Below are 26,513 nucleotides of genomic sequence, written 5' to 3'. Positions count from 1 at the left end.
GTCTAGGTCTTGAGAGAGGCCAGTATATTTTAGACTTCTAAAAGTTCACTTGGATTTGAACTAGAAGTAGGAGACTGTAATTTCTAAATTTAACCTCTACTAAAAATTATGACATTAAAAACTTTGCTAATCTTTAACTATTTACCAGAAATCAAGTTAAATTGCTATTTTAGAAGAACTTCAGTTTGAAAAACATTTACAATAAAACAATTTTTGAAATAACTTTTAATGATACATCAAACACATCTAGATTAAATTTTTTTGTAAATATATCCACTGATGAAGTGCTAGCAAAAATGACTAAACTTGGAATGTTCCAATAGGATCCCAGCTTTGGTACTTTTTATACATAGTGCTAATAATGGTCTTTAAAGGGCTACAAAAAAGTAGTTTTACTGGAAAAGTTTGAAATTAAGTTTCCAAAGTTATTAATGTGATCAAATGTTTATTTTGAAAAATACAAGCTGGGTGTGGTGGCTCACGCCTGTAATTCCAGCACTTTGGGAGGCTGAGGTGGGCAAATCACAATGTCAGGAGCTCGAGACCAGCCTGGCCAACATGGTGAAACACCATCTCTACTAAAAATACAAAAAATTAGCTGGGCGTGGTGGCAGGCACCTGTAATCCCAGCTACTCCGGAGGTTGAGGCAAGAGAATCGCTTGAACCTGGGAGGCAGAGGTTGCAGTGAGCTGAGATCACGCCACTACACTCCAGGCTGGGTAACAGAGCAAGGCTCCATCTCAAAAAAAAAAAAAAGAGAAGAAAAATGCAAAAGATTAGGGAATGAATTAGTAGACCTAAGTAATGATTATCAATGGCTGGATAATTTTAAGCACTAGAGAATCAGTATGAGAGAAGAAAGTGCAGAACGTTCTGGAAATCACATTTGGGTCTTTAACCCTCCTATGTTAACTGCTTAGTCCCTTCTTTTCTTTTCTTTTTTTTTTTTTTTGAGACGGAGTCTTGCTCTGTCGCCCAGGGTGCAGTGGCCGGATCTCAGCTCACTGCAAGCTCCGCCTCCCGGGTTCACGCCATTCTCCTGCCTCAGCCTCCTGAGTAGCTGGGACTACGGGCGTCTGGCACCTCACCCAGCTAGTTTATTGTATTTTTTTTAGTAGAGACGGGGTTTCACCGTGTTAGCCAGGATGGTCTCGATCTCCTGACCTCGTGATCCGCCCGTCTGGGCCTCCCAAAGTGCTGGGATTACAGGCTTGAGCCATGCGCCCGGCCTTAGTTCCCTTCTTTTCATCTCACCTTGCCCTACTTATATCTGCCTTCCTATAATTTTTCAAAAAATGAAGATGGGCAATAACCTGGGACTACAGTGAAAGGAGAGAAGAAAACTGGTGTTATGTCTGAGATTAATGCAAAATTTACATATATAGAGCTGAGTATTGTACTGAATAGCTACGTAATCTTGGGGAAAACTACGTATCTCCTTAAGCCTCAGATATCTATAAAATAAAAATATGTGGACATTCTGGTACATGGCTGTTGGCTGTGTACATTGGTATAATCTTCATACAGCACTGTTTGATAAATACATGATATATTTTTTAATTTAACGAAACACATTAACATAACCAAAAGACAAGTAAATAAACATAAAAAGGAACGGGCAATTGGTAGATCCTGGTAAAGACAACCAATGTGGCACATCACATTGTGCCTCTTGATTGAAGCACACACTACCAGGTATTCTTGCATGATTAAAAAAATATATAAAAGGTAACTACTAATTTGCAGATAATTGACAAACAGAATCATGCTAAACAAAACCACAGAGATACCTAGGAAATTATAGGACCAACAATCTGGGTTCCACAACAAATAAACTGCAAGCAAAAAAGCAAGAGAGAATGAGAGGGAACATATTGAACGCTGATTCAAACAAACTTAAAACAATAAAACATTATGCGAAAAACCCTTCAACTTTTATGTATGTTTGAAATTTTCCATAACAAAAAGTTAAAGTAAAAATGAGTAGACCATCATTAAAAATGGTAACACTGGAAAGCAAGATAATCCACTTATAAAGTCTCTTTTCTTGTCTATCCATTTGGTTATTTGATTACTAACCCACTCAGCAGAAATTAACATGCTAATGCAGCTATGAGATCACAAAATGTGTCTATATTAAGTATAATGCAATTTATGGAAATCAAGAAGAGAAAAAGCATCAAGGTTAGATTTATTTCCACAGTTACAATTCTGAGGAATTCTTCCCCTGCCCGTGCGCTCACCCTACAGCCCTGGCCGCCCCTGCATGATAGATTTCTAGAGGAACCTTACTCAAATGATACTCCAAATGAAGCTGCTTAAGCCTTGGACTGTATTTGCAACAGGCCACTATGTAGTACTTAACATATTTTAAAGCACATTATCTCATTTTATTCCTATTACAGCTCAGTGAGGTAAAACAAAACAGGAACTTCATCATAACTTTTTTTTTTTTTTGAGACACAGTTTCACTCTCTTGCCCAGGCTGGAATACAGTGGTGCGATCTCAGCTCACTGCAACCTCTGCCTCTTGGGTTCAAGCAATTCTCCTGCCTCAGCCTCCTGAGTAGCTGGGATTACAGGCGTGCACCACCACGTCTGGCTAATTTTTGTCTTTTTAGTAGAGACGGGGTTTCACCATGTTGGCCAGGCTGGTCTCAAACTCCTGACCTCAAGTGATCTGCCTGCCTCAGCCTCCCAAAGTGCTGGGATTACAGCATGAAGCACTGCACCCAGCCTAATCCATCATTATTTTAAAGAGAAACCATTAGCTGTGGAGGTGCTCATACTATTAATTTTGAGGGAGAGGAAAAAAGAAAACAGAATCACCAGCTTCTCCTTCAACCACCTGAAAGCAAACCACTAGTCAAGAAAGCATTCTTCTTCTTATATAGACCTATCAATAAGGAAAACAAGAATTGACAAATAACTGGAAAATACCATTCTCAAATTAAATGGTCAATAAGTATACGACAAAAAACTTTATTAATCAACTATTAAAATGTCATGCCATTTCTGCCTGTCAGAAAGGTAAGTATTTTTTTAAAAATCACCTAACTGAGAAATGACTGATACACAGAGAGCTGTACGTAGTTAATATCTACAACTTGATGATTTTGGATGTAAGTATATACCCATGAAACTCTCACCACAATCAATATCATAAACATATTCATCATCTCCAAAAGTTTCCTCCTATCCTTTTTAAAAATTATATAAAATTAACTTATAGTTTAAATTGGCAAATTAAAAATTGTATATATTTATGGTGTACAACTTTACATATGTGTGTTTGTGTTTTGAGAAAGGGTCTTGGTCTGTTGCCCAGGCTGGAGTGCAGTGGCTCCATCATGGCTTACTACAGTCTTGACCTCCCGGGCTCAAGCAATCTGCCCACCTTGGCCTCTTCCAAATGTTGAGATCACTGGCATGATCCCCTCCACCCAGCCACATTTTTTTTTTGTTTTTTTTTTTTTTTCTTTTTGTGGAGAACGGGGTCTCGCTATATTACCCAGGCAGGTCTCGAACTCCTAGGCTCAAGCTATCCTCCCGCCTCTGCCTCCCTGAGAGCTGGGATTACAGGCGTGAGCCACCGCGCCCGGCTGTTTGTTTGTTTTAAGTGGAGTTTCGTTCTTGTTGCCCAGGCTGGAATTGGTTTATTTTTGTGTGTGTTTTTTTTTGTTTTTAATAGAGATGGGGTCTCACTGTGTTGGCCAGGCTGGACTAGAACTCCTAGGCTCCAGGGATCTACCTACCTCAACCTCGCAGGTAGCTGGGACTATAGGCCTGTGCCACCAGCCCTGGCTCAATGTGATGTTTGGAAATATGTGTACACTGTGGAATGGTTAAATCAAGTTAATTAACATATGAATTACTTGACATACTTAGGTTTTTCTGATAAGAACACTTAAAATCTACTCTCTCAGCAATTTTCAAGTATGCATTACATTATTAACTACAGTCACCATAATGCACAATAGATCTCTTGAGCTTATTTCTCCTAACTGAAATTTTGTTTCTTTTGACCAACATTTCTCCAATTCTCTCATTCTATCTTCTTTATTTATTATTATTTTGGAGGATATGGTAACAACACAACCTAAGATTTACCGTCTAAACAAATATCTGTACTCCCATGTTCACTGTAACATTACTTACAAAAGACAAGACATGGAAACAATCTAAATGGCAAATGACAAAGAAAATGTGGTGTATACATGAATTGGAATATTATTCAGCCTTAAAAAGGGGGGCGGAGAGAGAATCCTACCATTTGCAACAACATGGATAAACATGGAGGACGTTATGCTCACATTATACTCATGTAATTTAGATTACTCACAATTATATGAGTAATCTAAAATAATTTTATATAATCCTGAGAGAGAGAAGCAGGGAAATAAGCATTCCCATAACAAGAGCCTACTAAGTTTCAATCTTTCTGCCAGGCATCATCTTTGTTGACAAAGTTCATCTATTCTTCATACACATACAATGAAAAAGTCAATTAAACTCAACCTCAGATTCAAGTGTGTCTAGTCCTTTTGGGGAAAACGTCAATGAACCTAAACCAATCATGACAGAATGACAGAACCATACTGTCTTGGTCCTAGAAAGCCACTAAATATTCAGTAGTATTAAGAAACAACTAAAGGGCTTATTCAAACAAAGAGAAAATGTCAAACAAACCCACCCATATCACTGTCTTCCTGTCTATACATTCCATTTCAGGGACCAAGGTCAGGTGTTAAAACAAGCAGAGAAGACATGTTCCAGGAATACTCCATCAATGGCACACTACTATAAAGCTAACATTTTGAACTAATCTAAATATTTAACTTTCTGCCCCTTCTGCTTATTTTAAAGCATCTAGTCAATATCAGTGCTCAGTCGGTTTTATGTTTATTTTACGTGCAAAGACACACTTTTTACAAGATAAATTTCTTTTCTTGTTGATGAACATTCTGGCTATTACACGTACCACCTTTCCACTTTTAGCTTAATTTCATGTTCTGCTGACACAGCCTTACAATTGGGAAGAAAATAAAAAATAATGTAGAGTCACTCGTAATCCCAGTCTTCTACTGTCGTTCCTAATTAAAGAATCTTAGTAATTTTTAAAAAATCTATTTCCTTTCCAAAAATTTTATCCTCACAAAGCTGTAAAAGTGGGCTTTTCTGTGGATAAAGGAGTTGCTTTAACCAGATAAAGAGCCAAAGAAGTGCATTATACTCTAACAGTGATAGGTCATACTGGGCACCCAGGGAAGTACCTCTAATGGTTCTGAACCATTAGGAAGTGAGACCCCATCACTCTTACAAATGATGGACATTCCAAAACTCAGTCCACTGAGGGAGTCCTGGTATATCCTTTTATCAAAAAGATACTGTCCCTTCCCTGCCCCTGGACATCAGAAAGAATGATGACTGCGGTATTCTGAAAACCTTGAAAATACACTAAAAAACACGAGTTCATGATGATACTCAAAAACAGGGAAAGGGGAAACAATAACAATGACGATGCAACAAACAACCCCCCACGAAACAGTGATCACCAGTGGAGATTACCAGGCACCAATGTCTTAGGCTCAAAATTTGCACTAAAAGGAAAAGAATTAAGCATTTGTCCTGCTTTTTAGGATGACCTATATTTCAGGGTAAACAACCAATTAGAAAAATCAACATTTTTCAGTCACTAATGAAGTAATGAGGAAAAAGATCAATACATGAAGTCGTTAAAATGAAGGTGATAGGGACCTTACAATGGAGGCTTGAATCCACAAACCCCTTAGTTTACACCAAACATGGAACAGTCCCCAAATTAGTTATTTTATAAAGGGATGTCACATAAAGTACACAGTACAGCCTATGATATATTCATACCCCAAAATGGCAAGGCTGAATTTAACCAAACCTTGCAAATCTAATCAAGCTTTTATATTTACAGTAAATAGAGGGGACACAAGAACAAGCAAAAGGACATCTAAAAGAAGAAAACAGACAAATCCAGCGGAGAATCTTTTCCCAGGAAGGCTGGCACTTTTTCAACAATCCAATGGCATAAAAAAGAGAGATCCGCCCACTCCAGCCTCCCAAGTAGGGTGAGAGAAACTGCTCTAGATTAAAAGGCACTTAAAAGATATAACTAATGCAATATATTGACTGACCAATTGTAAAAAGACAAATGAGGAGGAGGAGAAAGAAGCAATCAAGAAGTTGTGGCTAAATCTTGATAACTGTTAAAAATGAATGATTGGTTTTTGGGATTGGTCATACTATTCTCTCTATATTTTGGTATATTTACCAGTATGAGAGGGAAAGAGAGAATTAGACACATACCCACCAAGCAGATAAAACCCAAGCCATAGAAGACACCAATCTCTTCTGTATTGTGGCTTTAAAATCAAGTTTCTTTGTAAAACTGCCAAGAAGATACTGATTCCATGAGACAGGAGTCCTAAGATGTATGTGATTTAACAGGGAAACGTTCATCAGCAGCGTTTCTTTTGCAAACATGCCCCTCCTTCTTCCTTAAAGTCACAGGGGAGAGACTTTTTAATAAAACTTTTCCTTTCCAACTAAATTCAGGCTTCTGGGTGGGGGACACTAGCAATATCACCTGAAAAACATCATTTTCTGCTCAGGGTGTAAGGTGTGATCAGCATTCCACTTACTCTCTGCTCCATCTATCAAGTGTAGGTAATACTGGCTTACACTGAGGACAGGAGGGGTTAACGATCATGTATGTATGCGCCTGTATTTGGCATGTGGTGGGGTTCAATTAAATGACAGCTAAAAATCATACTCCTTTTCAGAAAAAAAAAGTCATGCTCGGCCGGGCGCAGGGGCTCACACATGTAATCCCAGCACTTTGGGAGGCTGAGGTGGGTGGATCACTGGAGGTCAGGAGTTCAAGACCAGCCTGGCCAACATGGTGAAACCCCATCTCTACTAAAAATACAAAAAAATTAGCTGGGCGTGGTGACGCACACCTGTAATCCCAGCTACTCGGGAGGCTGAGGCAGAAGAATCGCTTGAACCCAGGAGGTGGAGGTTGCAGTGAGCTGAGATCATGCTACTGCACTCCAGCCTAAGAGACAGAGCAACACTCTCTACTCTGTCTCTGAATGAATGAATGAATGAAAGAAAGAAAGGAAAAGTCATACTCCTAGTTAACTGCCTACAACCTCAAGACCCTGGATTCTACCACAACCACGTGGGAACGGAAAAACATGAGATGAAATCGCAACTCAGCCAACACACTTATTTCCGTCATGTGGGACCATAAGCAGGATCCAGTTAACCTGTGCCTGGAATTCTGCCCTACAGAATGTGTAACACAGTTAATGTAAGTCATTTTAAACACAACAAAGAAAAAACACAAGAAACCTCTTCATACTCCTTTATCAGAGTTTGCCTATTCCGTACATGCTACCTCTGAGATGAATAAACCAGCATGCTGATGAGATGCGTTCTACGAATCCTGAAAAGTTTCCTCCTATTCACAGAACAAATGGTATCTAGATTTCCTAAATGTGGCACAATATCCCCGCCCAGCGCTGCTGCTTTCTGTTTCCTTCTGGGCATCTCTTCAGCTGTACTAGATCATGAGCTCCAGCTCTTTTGTGATTCTTCCTCCCTATACTTGCAGTTTTTGATCCTCACGCTGGCCACCCCTTCAGTCTGTAGATCTGTTTCCACAATTTCTACTTAACTGAAATCTTTCTCATGTTCAGCTAAAAGAGGAAGACTACCAGGTCTTTCCCATGCACTGAATAATTATCGGCTTCATCAGTTGCACAAGCACTGTCTCTAACTTCAACTGAACACTTGCTCTACCTTACATGGCAGTTCCTTACAGGTCTGTTTCCTCTACTATGTGTAAACACTCCAAGAGCAGAACTGTAACTTATTCAGCTTTTTAATTTCTCACCTCCCCTCAAATGTTTGGCTAAACTCAAGTGAGAAAATCAGAACAGGAACTCACCATAATTTCCTGTACAGAACTGTTAATGTTTCACCAGTACGATCTCCTTGACCTTCTGAGGGCTATTTAATTAAAAGACAGAAAGACACCCCTCCACCTTCAGCCACTAATTAAACTATTTTGTTTAAGTAGAGACACTGTTGCTCCTCCATTATATCTCAGTATAGTTAGGATCCTAGTGGCTACACGAAGTGCAGAATGAAAAGAAGGATAAGGCACCTGAGTTTGCACAGATTACATTATACTTACCCCAGAGATTTAACTCTCCAAGCAACCATCACTTCTGCCAGTGTCTTCCCAAATCAAAAGAGCTTTGGTTACATGGTATTCCACTGTATGGATCAGCCAGACACACACACACACACACACACACACACACACACACACACACACACACACTCTCTCTCTCTCTCTCTCTCTCTCTCTCTCTCTCTCTCTCTGTCTCTCTCTCTCTCTCTCGATAGGGTCTTGGCCTATGTATCTATTGAGAATCAACAAAAAAAATAAGGTCTAGAGCTGAGAATGAAAGCCGATACCAGAGCAGGATGTAACGTCAAATCCCACTCATACAATATCTATCTGTATATTTGTATAGCTATTCATCCAAAATGTTAAAATATTTATCTCTGGGTGGGTAACATAATTTTCAGCACTCAATTTTTAAAACATACAGATTTAAATAAGTTATATTATTAAAAAAATCAGTTCACATGAGGAAAACTTGTGTGTGTCTGTGTGTGTGTATTTAGTGTATGGAGCCACGCATGCTATGTTGGCCAGGCTGCAGTGCAGTGACCATTCACAGGCAAGACATACTATAGCCTTAGATTCCCAGGCTCAACTGATTCTCTTGCTTCAGCCTCCCGAGTAGCTGGGACTATAGGCACATGCCACTGTACTTGTATATACACGTATAAGAAAAACTATGTTTCTGGAATGCCTTAAATCTTTGCATTTAAAAAAATTTGTAATTTTGTAAATGCCTTAAATCTTTGTATTAAAAAATTTTTGTTTAATTTCCACATTTCTTGGAATAAGTTTGTACCACATTTGGAACTGGTATTGTGGTGGGAGAGAATTGGGCATTTGTGAAAGATACTTGGTGTGGGTAGAGTCTCCAAAGGAGGTACTGTAAGAATGGTACCCACCCATTGGTGGTGTGTTATCCAGCTCCTCATACAACCAGTTACTTTTGGGCTAGTCACTACAGAATACACAGTAGAAATAAAAGACCCACTTTACAGGAGAGGCTGGCACAAAAGCTTGCAGGTGTTTTTTCTTTTTTGAGGTACAGTTCCACTCACTCTGTCCGCCAGGCTGGAGTACAGTGGCACGATCTCAGCTCACTGCAACCTCTCCCTCCTGGGTTCAGGCAATTCTCCTGCCTCAGCTTCCTGAGTAGCTGGAATTATAGGCGCCCCACCCTCCACCACAACTGGCTAATTTTTGTATTCTTAGTAATCATGGGGTTTCATCATGTTGGGACAGGCTGGTCTCGAACTACTGACCTCAAGTAGTCCGCCTGCCTCAGCCTCCCAAAGTGCTGCAATTACAGGTGTGGTCTCTAATAAAAACTAAAAACTAAAAAAGAGTTTAAAAAATCCATTGTTCCATTTATATGGAGCTTTACCCATGCATGATTTTGGAATATGATACACTGCGCCTGGACAAAAAAATGTTAATCTTAAATGAATAATACCAGAGGTTTTAAAACGTTGGTTTTGGGACACCTTTACACATGTAAAAACGATCAAGTCAAAAAGAACTTTTGTTTGTGTCCTTTTTTTTACCATATTATAAACTTTTGAAGTTAAAAAAGGTAAGTGGCCAGGTACAGTGCCTAAGGCCTATAATGGCAATACTTTGGGAGGCTGATGTGGGAGGACTGCTTGAGCTCAAGACCAGCCTGGGCAACACAGCGAGGCCCCGTCTCTACAAAAAATTGGAATATTAGACAGGCAAGGTAGTGCGTACCTGTAGTAGCAGCTACCCAAGGCTGAGGCAGGAGGATCACGTAAGCCCAGGAGTTGGAGGCTGCAGTGAGCTGTGATGGCATCACTGCACTCCAGCCTGGAGAACAAAGTAAGACCCCCATCTCTTTAAAAAAAAAAAAGTTTATTAATTCATGGTTTTTTTATTTTTAAAAAACCCATTACCTATTACTACAAATATTTTAATGAAATCTACATATTTAGAAAAAAAAAACAAGATAAAACTTTAGTTCTATATGTTTGCAAATCTCTTTAGTATCTAGTTTAATAGAATACAACTGATTTCTCGTATCTGCTTCTAATTAAATCTACTGTAACATATTGTATTGGCTCTAGCATATGAAAAAAATACGGTCTCACAGAGATATGCACCTAGCTGGTCAAAGGAGTAATATTTCAATACTCTTTACAGGTAACTGGATATTCTTCTCTGCTATTACACCAACATTTATTAAGGGGTGGTTATTAAAGATGTCTTGGATTATGGAATCTGAAGCCTTATCAATGAGCTTTCCTATTATGTTCCATTAAAATCCATTGTCCTGGCCTGGTGTGATGGCTCACACCTGCTATTCCAGCACTTTAGGAGGCTATGGCAGGAGGATGGCTTGACCCCAGGAGCTTGATACCAGCCTGGGCAACAAAGTAAGACCCCATCTGTACAAAACATTAAACAATTAGTTGTGTCTGGAAGCACACACCTGTAGTCCCAGCTACTCTGGAGGCTGAGGAGAGAGGATCGTTTGACCCTGGAAGGAGTTTGAGGCTATAATCGAGCCACTGGGCAACAGAGTGAGATATGGTCTCTAATAAAAACTAAAAACTAAAAAAGAGTTTAAAAAATCCATTGTTCCGGCCGGGCGCGGTGGCTCAAGCCTGTAATCCCAGCACTTTGGGAGGCCGAGACGGGCGGATCACGAGGTCAGGAGATCGAGACCATCCTGGCTAACACGGTGAAACCCCGTCTCTACTAAAAAATACAAAAAACTAGCCGGGCGACGTGGCGGCGCCTGTAGTCCCAGCTACCCGGGAGGCTGAGACAGGAGAATGGCGTGAACCCGGGAGGTGGAGCTTGCAGTGAGCTGAGATCCGGCCATAGCACTCCAGCCTGGGCGACAGAGCGAGACTCCGTCTCAAAAAAAAAAAAAAAAAATCCATTGTTCCATTTTATATGGAGCTTTACCCATGCATGATTTTGGAATATGATACATTGGTCATTTGGAAGATAATGGTTCAGTGAGTTATGTGGATCTTCCAAATGTTGACCCATTTCATTGTGCAATTTAAAATTTCATTAATATGGCTGGGAGTGGTGGCTCACACCTGTATTCTCAGCACTGTGGGAGGCCAAGGTGGGTAGCTCACTTAAGGTCAGGACTTTGAGACCAGCGTGGACAACATGGTGAAATCTGCCTCCATTAAAAAAAGAAAAAAAAGAAAGAAAGAAAAAAAGAAAAAGCCCAGCATGGTGGCTTGCACCTGTAGTCCCAGCTACTGGGAATGCCGAGATGGAGCCGAGATCAAGCCACTGAACTCTAGCCTGGGTGACAGAGTGACACTTCATCTCAATTTTAAAAAAAAAATCATTAACATCACCACCAATCTGTTGGGAAGCTGTCAAAATCACTGTGGTAGCTTAAAGTTTTCAAAAATTCTAATTTTTGCCTTAAAGCTAAAATTTTATTATTTGGAACAAAAACTGTCACTTTCCATGAAGTGACAGGCACATCTCACAATTTTTCACGAAAAAGTCGGCCAAAACCCAAGTCTGAATAACCATAGTTTATGAGTGTTAAGTAAAAATGGGATTGAAGAAAGCAGCCATTTACCTCATACCTTAAACAACTACAGAACAGCTTTATGTACACTCCCCATTCTGTCACACTTAATCATAAAACGACTTGCACTGAAGAGTTGAGATTACATAACATTAATAATTTTTACCTGTTTATCGAAAACATTCTCAGGTAAAATTGGCTTTTTTTTTTTTAACAAAGTGTGCAGGAGTGAGGATGCACACTTTACTGCTGCACACTTTTTACTAATGCTCACATTGGTAAATGATTACTAATGTATTTTGGTGCTACTGTCTTGATATGTATGAAGGTGCCAGTAGTTATGTCCACTACTACACATGAGAATGGCAAACTGTTCTTGTGAAAATAATATAGGCCTCATGTACTCCGTGAAGGAATCTCAGAGACCAACCAGGGGTGTGTGGACTATGCTTTTGAGAACTGCCATACTGTAGAAGAAAAGATAGCTCTTTATTTGAGGATTACAAAAGGGAAGTAAAAAGGAGCCTGTATCAACAATATAAGAAACACCTTCCTTCACAATGAGCAAGTGAGGTGAGCAATGGTCTTCAAATAATTGTTTTTATTTCTTCTGGATTGTACCAGTAAATCAACTCCCTTTACTCTTTCATCTCTAAGAATATAATGATTAATTTGAGCTTATAAAACAAAAGTTGGGGCAATTATTTGCATTACAATATAATTCTGTGATATCCAAAGAGATTTGAGTCCCTGAGTTGTTTTTTTTTTTTCTTGCACTCCAGCTCTGTCGCCCAGGCTGGAGTGCAGTGGCGCGATCTCGGCTCACTGCAAGCTCCGCCTCCTGGAGTTCATGCCATTCTCCTGCCACAGGTGCCTGCCACCACGCCCGGCTAATTTTTTGTATTTTTAGTAGAGACAGGGTTTCACCGTGTTAGCCAGGATGATCTCGATCTCCTGACCTCGTGATCTGCCCACTTTGGCCTCCCAAAGTGCTGCGATTACAGGCATGAGCCACCGCACCTGGCCCCTGATTTCTTGTTATTTGTTTACAGCTGCTCAATGATTTAATAAAGAAACAGAAATTCAGCTGGGTGCTATGGCTCACACCTGTAATCCCAGCACTTTAGGAGGCCGAGGCAGGTGCATCACCTGAGGTCAGGAGTTCAAGACTAGCCTGGTGAAATCCCGTCTCTACTAAAAATGCCAAAATTAGCCAGGCAAGGAGGCACGCCCCTGTAATCCCAGCTCCTTGGGAGACTGAGGCAGGAGAATTGCTTGAACCCGGGTGGTGGAGGCTGCAGTGAGCCGAGATTGTGCCACTGCACTCCAGCCTGGGCAACAGAGCAAGACCCTGTCTTTAAAAAAAAGAAAAGAAAAGAAAAAGGAAGAAACAAATTCAAGGCAAATGTTAATAGCCTTGATATTCAAAGATAGACTACCATTAAATCATAATGTATATTAACTGAATCAGCTGCTCTACACTGTGCTGCAATTATGTATCTCCTACATAAAACAAGATATATCTATATTTGAAAACCATTCCTACCAAATCCATTGCCTAACGTTATTATTAAATTATTAAAAACTAAAACTATCCATGCTAAGCAATACCGAGGAACAGATGCAGATCTGTAGAGGAGACAGGTGTTGATCAGATCAGATGTTTGATCTTTCTTCTTAGAAAAATGGGGTTTTGCTTCATTCTTGTATTTGTCAGAGTGGGATATGGGTAGAAATGAACATTAGTTTAGGTCTCTGGTGTCCAAGAATATTCTGCTGTCCTCCTTTTCTGCGGTTTTGAATCATGTTTTTATTTCTTAGAATACCCAAGGCCATGGCACCTGGTGTTTTTTGCTATTGAGACAGAGTCTCATTCTGTTGCCCAGGCTGGAGTGCAACGGCACGATCTCGGCTCACTTCAACCTCCGCCTCCCAGGTTCAAGTGATTCCCCCACTTCGGCCTCCCAAGTAGCTGGGATTACGGACACCCACCATCATGCCCAGCTAATTTTTGTATTTTTGTAAAGACAGGGTTTCACCATATTGGCCAGGCTGGTCTTGAACTCCTGACCTCTGGTGATCCACCGGCCTTGGCCTCCCAAAGTGCTGGGATTACAGGTGTGAGCCACTGTGCCTGGACCCTGGTGCTCTTATACATATCCAGAGTGCCAAATACGCATAGAGACTCTTCAGAAGAGTCTCTCTTATCTGAAGGGACAATCTGGCCCACAGATGCCTGGAATGGTGAGGGTGTTCAGAGTTATGAAGTCTAAATACAAAGAATGGAAATCATCCGCGTGTTTTTGTGAAGACTGCTTATAGTAGCTTCAAACTGGTCCACAGCAAGGACAGAATCGCTAGGATGGAGTCCCCCCACTGCAGAGCTGCCTCAAAGGGCATGGGCACGAGTCAAGCGAGCACACCCCTGCAGGCTCGGCTGCCACAGTCTGATGTCTTTCTCCTCTGCGTCTCACTTCCTGGCCTCTTTCTTTTGCTATCACCTGATGGCTCTGACCGCCCCAAGACTCTGCATTACTTTTTCCCCAAAACCTCTTCTTCACACTGACGCTCCTATCCCTCACCAGCAGAGACGGGAGGCTAGAAAAAAGTGTGAAATAATGATGTGTGCCCTCACTACCGCCTCTTCCCACTTTCTAAGTGTACCTCTAAATGCACCCACTCAGTAGCATTCCGGGTGATATTTAGAAGAAACTTCAGGGCAGGCCCCTTCCCCTTTTTATTTATCACTACTATACTGAACTCCTCCCTTTACACGAAAGAGATCGTATGGAGTTCTGCTCTTATGCCTGTCTCCTCAACACAGTTTCTAGGGCTTAAAGAGGCAGTCTTGATGACATCTACCCGGATGGAAAGGTGTTCATGAGGTGAGAATTTGTGTAAGTATGGTCAGTGGCCAGGTGCAGTGGCTCTTGCCTGTAATCCCAGCACTTTGGGAGGCCTAGTGAGAAGGCCCAGAATAGCGAGAGCCCGTCTCTACAAAAAATTTTTTTTTAACTAGTCAGGAGGCTGAGGCAGGAGGATCACTTGGGCTTCAGCCCAGGAGTTGGAGACTGAAGTGATGAGATATGACTGTATGATTGCACCACTGTACTCCCGTCTGGGTCAAAGAGCAAGACCTAACCTCAAACAACAACAACAACAACCCAAACAACAACAAAAACACAATGCTCTGGATATACAGTCCTGGATGGAAAGGGGTCCACGAAGTGAGAACTCATGTTAAGAACAGTATGACCATATGTTTTATCTAAACTAAACTAAACCAAAAAACCTGCCATATGCTGTATTTTTATACAGTATGTATACATGCATAGATATATATGTATAAAATAAAAACAAAAAACTACACAAACAAGTAAATAAAAATAAAAAATAATAAAAAAGGAAATACATGAAGAAACGCCAGGCAAGGTGGTATGTGCTTATACTCCCAGCTACTCTGGAGGCTGAGGCAGAAGGATAGCTTGAACCCAGGACTTTAAGGCCAGCATGGGTGACAAAGCAAGGCCCAATCTCCAAAAACAGAGAGAGAGAGACTGACTGACTTGAGGCATGTTCTCTTAACAAAGACTGAAAATTTTATCTCCCTGAATAACCAACCCAGTATCATATAAGACAGTCCCTCACATTTCTATGTTAGTTTTATTTTCTATGTTAGTTTTAGTTTTCCCAGAGAGAACAAAGTACACCAAACTAAATATAAATGATCTGGTGGCTTAACTTTAGGAAACATTTTACAGTTAATGCACCTTGGTCATCAAATTTGATGCTACTGAATTATACTGAAGCTTGATTTTTTTTTTTTTTGAGACAGAGTCTCACTCTGTTAGCCAGGCTGGAGAGCAATGGTGCGATCTCAGCTCACTGCAACCTCTGCCTCCCAGGTTCAAGCAATTCTCATGCTTCAGCCTCCCAAGTAGCTGGGATTAAAGGCGCACACCACCATGCCCAGCTAATTTTTTGTATTTTTTTTTTAGAGAAAGGGTTTTGCCATGTTGCCAAGGCTGGTCTCGAACTCCTGAGCTCAGGCAACCTGCCTGTCTCGGTCTCCCAAAGTGCTAGGATTACAGGCATGATCCACTGTGCCCAGTCTGAAGCTTGATTTTTTTGTTTTATTTTATTTTGAGGCAGAGGCTCGCTCTGTCACCCAGGCTGGGGTGCAGTGGCACGATCTCAGCTCACTGCAACCTCTGCCTCCTGGGTTCAAGTGATTCTCCACCTCAGCCTCCGGGGTAGCTGGGATTACAGGTGAGTGCTGCCATACCTGGCTAATTTTTGGATTTTTAGTAGAGATGGGGTTTCACCATGTTGGCCAGGTGGTCTCAAACTCCTGACCTCAAGTGATCTACCCACCTCAGCCTCCCAAAGTGCTGGGATTACAGGCATGAGCCACCACGCCCAGCCTTGATTTCTTCAATAAGTAGCTGACTATCCCTGAAATCCTGACTTTATATAATATGATGTAGGCCACTGGTGTCTTTAGTAAGTGCATTTTCAAAGGTCTGAGTGAATTTAAAGCACCTTCTAAGGAATTACCTTCGAAAGAACTGTAGCTGTCAGCAGCCATGGGCTACTTCAAAAAGAAGTGGGTCATGGCTCACACCTGTAATCCCAGAACTTTGGGAGGCCAAGGCAGGTGGACTGCTGGAGCCCAGGAGTTGGAGACCAGCCTGGCCAATGTGGCAAAACCCCAACTCTACAAAAAATAAAGATTTAGCTGGGTGTAGTGGCACACACCTGTAGTCCCAGTTATTTGGAAGACTGAGGTGGAAGGATCACTTGAGATGAGCTCAAGGCTGCAGGGAGACATGATTGTGCCACTGCACTCCTGCCTGGGTGACAGTGCCTAACCCTGCCAATCAATCAAGAAATGGACCATAAGGTAGGCAATGTTGAAGGGCAGGAGGGGGAGCAGGTCGGGAAGTAAATAATAAAAACATAACTGGGAACAAAAAGGCAGTGTGGTGATTTAAGACTAGCAATGGGTTTTAGAGCCAAGCAGGCCTTAAAACGAACTATGTGACTTTGAGAAAGTTACTCGAACTCTGAGTTTCAGTCTCCTTAGGGGTAAAATAGGTATTTTACATATAGTTCTTAAGGAAACAGAGTAGTTGCTCAATAAACGTTTCCTTTCTTCCCATCCATTAAATAAAGGCCTATGAATCATTCAATCAAATGCCAGAATTCAAGCAGCTCAGGAGCTGGTTTGGGCTTACTTGAGACATCAGAGAGTTAAGAGAGACATCTATCTGCTACTATTCCTCTTGCTCTGATTCTAGTAATCATTATCTGTGCCACATGAATACACAGTGCTCTACAGCAATGGCAGCAGAGACTGAGGTGATGTTTTGTGAGAGCCCAGGTTTTATTTTCGGCCCTACTGGGCCACTCAGTCTCACTTGCAGCAAATCTTTGTCCTAAAGATAAAGGGGTAAGTTAAATGATTTTGAAATTCAAAATGCAGAAAGAGATACATTTTACTATGCATATTAAAAGGTGTGTAAATAAAAGCACCGAAGTGTTAATGGTGATTGTCTCTGGGTAGTAGCAGAATTTAATGACTTTTATTTTTTGCTGGACTGCCTGAAAATTTTTCTTCTGAGAAGCACGTCGGATTTTGGTTATCTGGGAAAAATAAAATAGAAAGTCCTGCCCTCAGAACACCTGCAACTTTTAGTCACCCCTCGTGTCCCTTTCCTTCTGCCCAGATTGATTAGGTATTCCTCCTGCCCAGTCTTCATAAACAATGCTGCTGGAGGAGAGCAAGCGTGAAACTGACAAGACATCTGCCAGTCTTTCTAATTGTGCACGCCATGCACTGCTGCCTTGGAAAACGCAGGCACCAGGGCTCTGTTCCACGGGACATAGGAAGCTTTAGATAGGCCCCGGATGACTTCATCCCACAGAGATGAATGTTAAGAGATTTCCTATTTGCTCAGTGTTGTCCCTGGGAGGGAATGTGTGAGATACTTTACAGGCTTTCCTGAACCTTCACAGGGTCTCTTAAGACATGAGACAGAGAACTCACCTCCAGTTAGCCTAGGACGGTATTGGATAAATGGGAGCTTCCAGGGACATGGCAGGTAAACAAGGAAGTAATCTGATTATTCATCAAGAGGTTATGTGCTGATCAGATATCTGAGAGTACCAATTTAACAGAGCAAGCTTTTGTCTGAGAGAGGGAAGGGAGGAGGGAAGAAAGATGCAGGGGCAAGGGAGAAGAATATGAAAGTAGGAAGGAGGGCCGGGCGCAGTGGCTCACATCCCAGCACTTTGGGAGGCCGAGGTGGGTGGATCACGAGGTCAGGAGATCGAGACCATCCTGGCTAACACGGTGAAACCCCGTCTCTATTAAATATACAAAAAATTAGCTGGGCGAGGTGGCGGGCGCCTGTAGTCCCAGCTACTCCGGAGGCTGAGGCAGGAGAATGGCATGAATCCAGGAGGCGGAGCTTGCTGTGAGCCGAGATCGCCCCAGGGCACTCCAGCCTGGGCGACAGAGCGAGACTCCATCTCCAATAAATAAATAAATAAATAAATAAAGTAGGAAGGAGAATTTAACTTTAAAAATTCCTTGATTTACCAGTGACTCTCAAACTTAACTGTGTATCAAAACTTTCCAAAGAGCTTTTAAAAGCGTAGAGGGGAGGAAAATAAGAACAATTACATTTTTTAAAAATACAGGGCCTACGTCCTAGCCCAGACCTGCAGAACCAGACTCCTTGGGGCTGGAGTGTAAGAATCTTCATCACTGCAGAGTTCTGGAGCCTTTTGACATCTGCTTCATAAAAACTGAATGGAAAGGACAGGATCTGTCTAAATTGAGTAAAGGCTCTATTAAGTGTTGAATGCCTCCACCTTTAAGGGCACTATTATAATAAGGTATATTGCAAACAGTATAAACTCATCAAAAACATTTATTCAATCATTTCCATATGTATTATGACAAACTAATCAAATGAGCCATCTTAAATATGTGCATTTTAATCACATCCCAATCAGACCTCAGTAACACTGTAAGTTTAAAAAGTACTTTGAAGGGCACCTCTCTCCACACTTGCTGGGAATCAGGCAATTATGATCAACTGAAAAAACATAAAAATAAAACTATGGTATGTTACCCAAAAAAATCCATTATGTATTTCTAGATGTGAGATGCGGAGTATACAAACACAGAAAAACTATACTTAATTATGAGGGACAAAAGGCACATGAATGTGTCCATTTTTACACATGCACACTAACAGCCACTGTGTACTGACTCTGTGGCCCTTATTATTGCTGTTGTGTAGCTGAGAAAACTGAGACACAGAGAGGTTAGGTAACTAAACCAAACTTACAAAACTTGTAAATGACAAAAAGCCTAGAATTTAAGCCTAGGCTCTATCACTTGATGTACTGTATTGCTAGGGCTGCTATAGCGATATACCACAGAGTGAGTGGCTTAAACAACAAATATTTACTTCCTCCCAGTTCTAGAGGCCAGTCTAGAGGTGTCTGTAGGGTTGGTTTCCCCTGAGGTCTCTCTCCTTGGCTTGCAGATGGCTGACTTGTCCTCTGTCCTTACACGGCCCTTTCTCTATGTGTATACGTACCTGGTGTCTTTTTCTTCTTATAAGGATAGCAGTCATAATGGATTAGAGCTCCACCCTAAGGGCCCCCATTTGAACTTAATCTTCTCTTTAAAAATCTTATCTCCAAATATGGTTACATTTTGAGGTATTAGGAGCAGAGACTTCACCATATGAATTCTGGGGGACACTATTCAGCCATCACACTTATTGACGGTGTAACCTCAGGAAAGTTACTAGACTTTCCCAGGCCTCAGTTTCTTCAACTGGAAAAGTGCTATTGAGAATCAAATGAGATAATTCACGTAAAAATGCTTAGGAGAGCATCTGGCACACAGCATCATCACTTTACAGATGAGAACAACAAAAATCAGTTAAGAGTGACTTACTCTTTCTTCATCTCCAAAGCAGAGTTCTTATTATAGAATACTACCTTCCTATACAACTTAATGCACAATCTAGGAGAATTTAATGTCATTTATAATTTTTCCTCATCATTTTTTTTTTTTTTTGAGACGTCGCCCAGGCTGGAGTGCAGTGGCGCAATCTCAGCTCACTGCAAGCTCCGCCTCCTGGGTTTACGTCATTCTCCTGCATCAGCCTCCTGAGTAGCTGGGACTACAGGTGTCTGTCGCCATGCCCGGCTAATTTTTGTATTTTTAGCAGGCGCCTGTCACCATGCCTGGCTAATTTTTGTATTTTCAGCAGAGACGGGGTTTCACCGCATTAGCCAGGATGGTCTCGATCTCCTGACCTCGTGATCCGCCCGCCTCAGCCTCCCAAAGTGCTGGGATTACAGGCATGAGCCACCACACTCGGCTCTTCAACATCTCTTAATTCCCACTTTCTCACTCTCACAGTTCTTTTCCAACTTTATTGCATACAAGGAAGAGAAAGAAAAGCTGAAATTAATGATCAATTCTATTAATAAAAATTTAGGCAGGTAGACATACTACTTTCTTGAAATTGTATGACAATTTCACTCATCCTTTCTCCTAACTTGCAAAGACAATTGGCTATACTCAAACTGTGATGACAACTCAGAAGATCAATACCTGCTGTAACTATTAGGAAAGAAAGGCAACCCAATGCTTTTTATTAACAAATTATGATTGTACTTTACATTTTCCTAGTACTCTACATACACTATACCTATTTATAATCCTCAGCTCAATCCTAGGATATTGTTTTATTTACCTCTCCTAACAATCAGAAAGTATTATTCTTATTTTATAGCTTAGAGAATGGGAGCACAGGCCGGGCGCGGTGGCTCAAGTCTGTAATCCCAGCACTTTGGGAGGCCGAGACAGGCGGATCACGAGGTCAGGAGATCGAGACCATCCTGGCTAATGCGGTGAAACCCCGTCTCTACTAAAAATACGAAGAAAAACTAGCCGGGCGAGGTGGCGGGCGCCTGTAGTCCCAGCTACACGGGAGGCTGAGGCAGGAGAATGGCATAAACCCGGGAGGCGGAGCTGGCAGTGAGCTGAGATCCGGTCACTGCACTCCAGCCTGGGCGACAGAGCAAGACTCCGTCTCAAAAAAAAAAAAAAAAAAAAAAAGAAAAAGTAAAAGAGAATGGGAGCACAACTAAGTTAAAACAATTTTTTTTCTTAAAGGTCACAAAGCTTGTCAATAATTGGCAGAATTATTGACAGGATTCTCACTGACAACTTCTAGCCTGAAGCCAAAGTTCTCCACAGCAGGTCACCATCTACCCAGGTTAAGTTGCAACACCTGGTTTCTCACTCTTCATCCCTGGCACAAATGCAGTAGGTGCTCAGCAAATATGGAGTCTGATTGGGGGCAATCTCAACCAAGCTGCAGAATCTGTTTTATGTCCTTCATATGAGGCCAAGTTTTTCTGACAACTTTGACCACCATCAATGCCCCAGAATGACAGCCCTTTAAAGGCAGCAACCAATTTCCTTCTTCTCCAGAGTCTAGCACACTGGGTGCTCGTTTAAGTTCATTAAGTTCAGATATTTATGGAGAATTGAGAGTTCAAGTATATGTTTGTTGTATAATCAAACCACAGAACATTCTTCCTTTAGCAATGGCAACGAGTGCTTTTCAGCCACTACCATATAAAAACATTAACAAAAAGAAACATTTATAAAAAATTTCTATGGCCCACAACAAAGATTAGCCTTCAGGGCCTTTCCAGTCCCCAAATTCTGCAATTCCATTATAGTCTACACCTGATTAGTTAAACCGACCACCTTGAGTACTCAATTCTGAGTACAATGCAACTGGGTTTGTCCGTGTAAACCCAACACAGTGTTCTTAGTCTTGCGGTGTGATTCCAGGTAAGCAAGTGTATCTGACGGGCAAGTTCCCAGTTCCCAGAGGGAATGGCAATGGATAATAAGGTTGACCTGAGCCACAGTGGACTTGCTCTTATCAAGACGCTGTGTCGTAAAAATGAGCTATATGAAGATAAATCATGCTGACTTTTATTTTCCTCAAGAATACACTGCTGGCTGCTTGGATTTATTTATTTATTTTAACTTCAAATTTGTGTTGCTGTGAACAGCTGAGCAAGTTTTTACCCTGTCATGGAAACTATCTGGCCATTTTTGCACTGTTCTGTATGCTGGGAAGGGAGGTGAGTAGAGCTTGCCAGAAAAGAGTTCTAAGCTTGGTTACTATGCTCTCCTGTAACTTCAGGGACTTGTGAATGTTCAGTTTGTTCAGTTTGTTCCTATTTGTTGCTTTTGTATAGCATGTTGTGACCTGGCTACAACTTTCCTGGCTACCTATTTCACAGGGCTGTTGTAGGAAATTCACAAAAAGTTTTGTGGGCCTGTTAAAAAGAGCATTCAGCAAAGAATTGAGGATGTAAAGTTAAGTATCACCAGCATTACATTTCCTCTCTGAATTAATCTTTTCAAAGAACTCTGAGATCTGAGGTTGGCAAATTCACTAAAAAGGCAAAGAATTACTTTAGGTTATTTTTACTAATTCAGGCATCCTAAAAATACTCTTTTTTGATGCCTTGATCAAGAGAGAAGAAATTTCAGAGAGAAGAGGCATAGAAATCCACCTGTAGTTCTACAAGTAGCCCAATTTCAGTATCAATTTATCCACTCACTATAATAAATATTAAATACATACAATATACAAAGTATTATATACTTATATACTCTAAGGATGAAGAATTATGTAAAGGATGTTTCTATATTCTCCTGTATTACAAGTACACTGTAAGATGTAACTTTTGTTTAGATTTCCTTCCCAAATAAGTAAGCAAAGTTTTCTAGTTTCCCCGGTACAAAGAAGGTGAAAGAACAAAATAATTTTTTCATCTATTATGACTTTCTGGATTCATAGAAACATTTATTTTAGAGCATTCTGGAAGACTTATCTATTAGTTTCTACTGATGAGTAGCAAGCAAGAGTGAATGAGCTACAGAATGGTTGTGACTTCCAAAGATAACCTGATTAAATCTGACATGCACGTGACACGGGGGGAGCAAGGAATCCTTGTGTCCTTCAGTTTTAATAAGAAGAGTTAAAATGTATTATCGAAGGAAGAAGATCACAATCGTGTGGTTTAGAAAGCAGACCAAAAATGACAGGACAGAAATATTCCAAATAACTTGGAATCCAAGTCATTTGGGTTTCCTTGAATGCCCTGCCATATTAAATCACATATGGCTCTGCAATGAAAGGAAAAGTTAAGGCCTGTCTCATGCTCCATTTCTGCCACTGACTGAGCTTGAGAAAGAAAATTCAATCTTTTAAAGTTATTCAATGAAAGGCAGAAATAATGAAATAAGCTTATTAATGTGGGGTAGAAGACGTCTTGAGCAATTAGCCAGTGTCCTTATCCAATTAAGTTGAAACAGGAAGCCCCAAATTTCCTTAAAGTTTTACTGGTATTAGTTTGCTAGACTGACAGTTCCAATATATAAATTCTTTGTGTGTGTTTACTTTTCCCCCTAGAGTTATGGCTAAACTGAATAGAACCAACTTCCTAAGATCTGCTTCCTTCACTTTTAATATCCTATTTTTCCAAAGCCACCGAGCTGATGTCCTTCAACAAATGGATTAAAGTGAATGCTGAGAACCAGCTCTCATGTCTGAGCATGGAGAAATAAAGGGTTTATACCCAAGGCAACTAGGGGCATACTCACAATGGTCAGTATCACATTAAGGAAATCTGTAGTACATCAAATGAAATTCTGAAGTTATGATTCTATTCAAGCTGAACCATCTTTTGGGACAGCCAATCGCAAACAAGATTGCTGTATTTGGAATTCTGACACCAAGAACGCCTAAGCAACCTCTTCACAGAAATGGAAAATAAGACTCAGCCAGCTCCATGTCCCGTGGTGTAACCTCACATGCAGCACACGAACAGTTCTTAGTTATTACTATTTTTAAATGAAAAGTAGATCGACTTACATGGCTCTCTGGCAATGAACTGAGGTACAGTGTTGGGCAGAGGAGTACTGGGGTTTGGAGTCCCTACGAGTTTGTTCTTGGCCATCTTCGTGTTTGCCTTAGCAAACTCTAGTCGTAGTGTTTGCGGAATTTCAGGATCGAAGCGGATGCCCTTTGGAAATAGAGAACAAATGGAAGATGTTTTCATTTCCTTAGAGTCAAACCGGAATGGTGACAAAATAAACACACCAGTAAACCCTGGTCTATCAGGAAAAAAGGTCAGCAACCACTGTCATTCTTACTACTTACACAGATTACAGGAAAAATGACAACACAAAGTGTCCTGAAAGTCAGTGGGATTTAATTTACTTAAAAAATGTAGTTACACAGATTTTCAACTATTCCTTTTCTTTTTAGACAAAAACTTTCCAGTTTAAAATTTGAACCAGGAAATTCCTAGCACAGTTATACACTTTAATGTATAGTAATTTCAGTTACCTTTGACCCTATTCCTGCAGTTTACCTAAAACAGATTATATTCAGTAAAATAAATCACAGACACTATGAAAGGCAAGTTAGGGCAAGACAAGTCTATTTGGAATCCTTCCACCATTCAAGAATGCCTTCATTATTAAGCATCCAATATCATGAATTCTGGACCCTACATGTCAAAAAGCTATCCCAAGAGAGTGCATTTTAAATATGCACCCATGGGACCCACACAGTTCCCATGTTTTCATGGTGTGGTCTGGAAAGGGACTGGAGTCCTGAAAATGAGTCTCCGAAGACCACAGTTGCCATTTAGTGTTCTGAATGTATACACATGGGCCTGAGGGCTCCAAATCATCCCCCGTCCCCTCGCCACCATTCTTCCTAATGAGCTTGAAGAAAAGTAAGAGCAGGCAGGGTGCTGTGGCTCATGCCCTAGCTCATGCCCGTCATCCTAGCACTTTGGGAGGCCAAGGCGAGTGGACTGCCTTAGTTCGGGAGTTCAACACCAGCCTGGGCAACATGGTGAAACCCCGTCTCTACTAAAATACAAAAAAAAAATTAGCTGGGCGTGGCGGCATGTGCCTGTAATGCCAGTTACTTGGAATGCTCAGACACAGTGGCTTGAGCCTGTGAGGCAGAGGTTGCAGTGAGCCAAGATCGCGCCATTGCACGCTAGCCTGGGTGACAGAGCTAGATTCTGTCTCAAAAAAAAAGAAAGAAAAAGAAATATCCACAAAAATACGACTCTCTTACTTTAGAGACCAGGATGAACAACTCAGAACTTCAAACTTCAACAGGCTCAGCTTCAAGGATACAAGGAAGAGCCTGTGGCTGGATAGTAATGGCATTAACAGGAAATAAGGGGGGAAGGGGAAGGAAAGAGAGGTCCTTAGGGAGGCCTAACAAAAGCCACAGAGCCCTGACCCAGAAGACTTGGAGTGGGTGGAATTTCTTCCCGAGCATGACTCACTCATTCTGAGAAGAAACCAATTGAGGGCAGCAGCAAAAGGGATGTGGAGAATACCCTTGTGCATACCTAATCAACACCAAAAAGTGAACAGATAGTGCCCGTTCTGGGAAACATAAGAACATTTTCTTTAACTGGTGTTGTGTTGTTTTGTTGTTTTTTAAATTTGGGAAACCTCAATACTATTTTGCCCAAAAAGTACATAAGGAAAAACAAAAACAAAAAGCAAAGCTGCATTGTGAAGCAGGCTGAGGTGAGGTCACAAAGGACCTCACTGAGGTGGACCAACTTCAATCTTAACAAAGCTAATACTACAACAGAATAAATATTTCCAAGAATGGAGGTAAGAACTGTGGTCTCTGATGGGAGACAAGCACAGTCCCTGGGTGTCAAGTACAAGTATGCTGTGGAAGGACTTGTTCAATCGCATCCCACTCCATCAGACACACATAGTAGCAACTTGCCATCAACTTCAGGACGTCCTCCCTGGCACTAAACCTGACCAACCTTCCTGTGAAGAAGCAACTTTCCTAAACGTGAGCTCACATTAACATGAGTCCTGTGGCCCAGGCCACTGGGGATAACATGAAGAGTATCCTGGGACCTGGTCATGGTCTAGAGCATCTGGCCTCAGAAAATGAGGCTGTACATGTGAATTCTATGCCTCGGCTCTTTCTCTGGCATTTCAGAATCAACTGAAGCTCCACATAATGTGTTTGCCTCTTACACAACCTGGGCTGGTGGCTTGAGTCCTAAAACATGCTGAACTAAGTCTCCCCTACTCCCTGCCCCCTTCTTCATACCCCCTCCATTTGAACTAAAATAACATCAACATCATGTTCCAAATCAAAGCTCCAGCATCCTTATTTTAAAAAAAAAAAAAGCTCAGAAGTTAAAATGACCTAATTTGTTTGGCAGCTTATTCAGAGGCCGGAGGCTTAGAATACAAGCCACATTCCTCTAACATCTTTAGCAGCAATACCATATTTGGTAATCAATATCCTGCTCAGCTAAGTTTCCATCCATAGGGATTAGCCAAGCCAAAAACATTTTAAATGTTAAGGGATGATGAAGAGGAGAAAAAAGAGGGGCAGGAGAAGGGAGAACACAGAAATGAAGAGGGAAAAAAGAAAAAAAAGATGAAAAAGAGGCAGATAGGAGGAAGAATACAAGAGAAAAAAATCCTTGTGTTTTTAATTAAAGCCTACTAAGATTCTTCTCTGGTTACAATTACTTCACATTAAATGCTGTCAGGATAAGATTACTGCCAAGTGAAAGGGTGAACCTGTGTCTTTCAAAAAGCAACCTTTTCCTCT

General features: G+C 41.1%; 1 protein-coding gene across 3 annotated transcripts in view; it reads right to left on the bottom strand.

Moving 5' to 3' along the window:
• The window catches only part of RBPMS (RNA binding protein, mRNA processing factor), a 191,884-nt gene that overhangs the window by 46,588 nt on the left and 118,783 nt on the right, over positions 1-26,513 (bottom strand). For all 3 annotated transcript variants that reach the window (XM_010370884.2, XM_010370886.2, XM_010370885.2), the window contains exon 5: positions 23,760-23,910. In XM_010370884.2, coding sequence (XP_010369186.1) covers positions 23,760-23,910 — 151 coding nt within the window. The remainder of the gene's footprint in view (positions 1-23,759; positions 23,911-26,513) is intronic.

The sequence above is a fragment of the Rhinopithecus roxellana genome, chromosome 9 (genome assembly GCF_007565055.1).
Source record: "Rhinopithecus roxellana isolate Shanxi Qingling chromosome 9, ASM756505v1, whole genome shotgun sequence".
In the NCBI taxonomy this organism is placed as follows: Eukaryota; Metazoa; Chordata; class Mammalia; order Primates; family Cercopithecidae; genus Rhinopithecus; species Rhinopithecus roxellana.
Note: the sequence above shows the minus strand (reverse complement) of the source record. Positions and strands in the feature narration are given on the sequence as shown.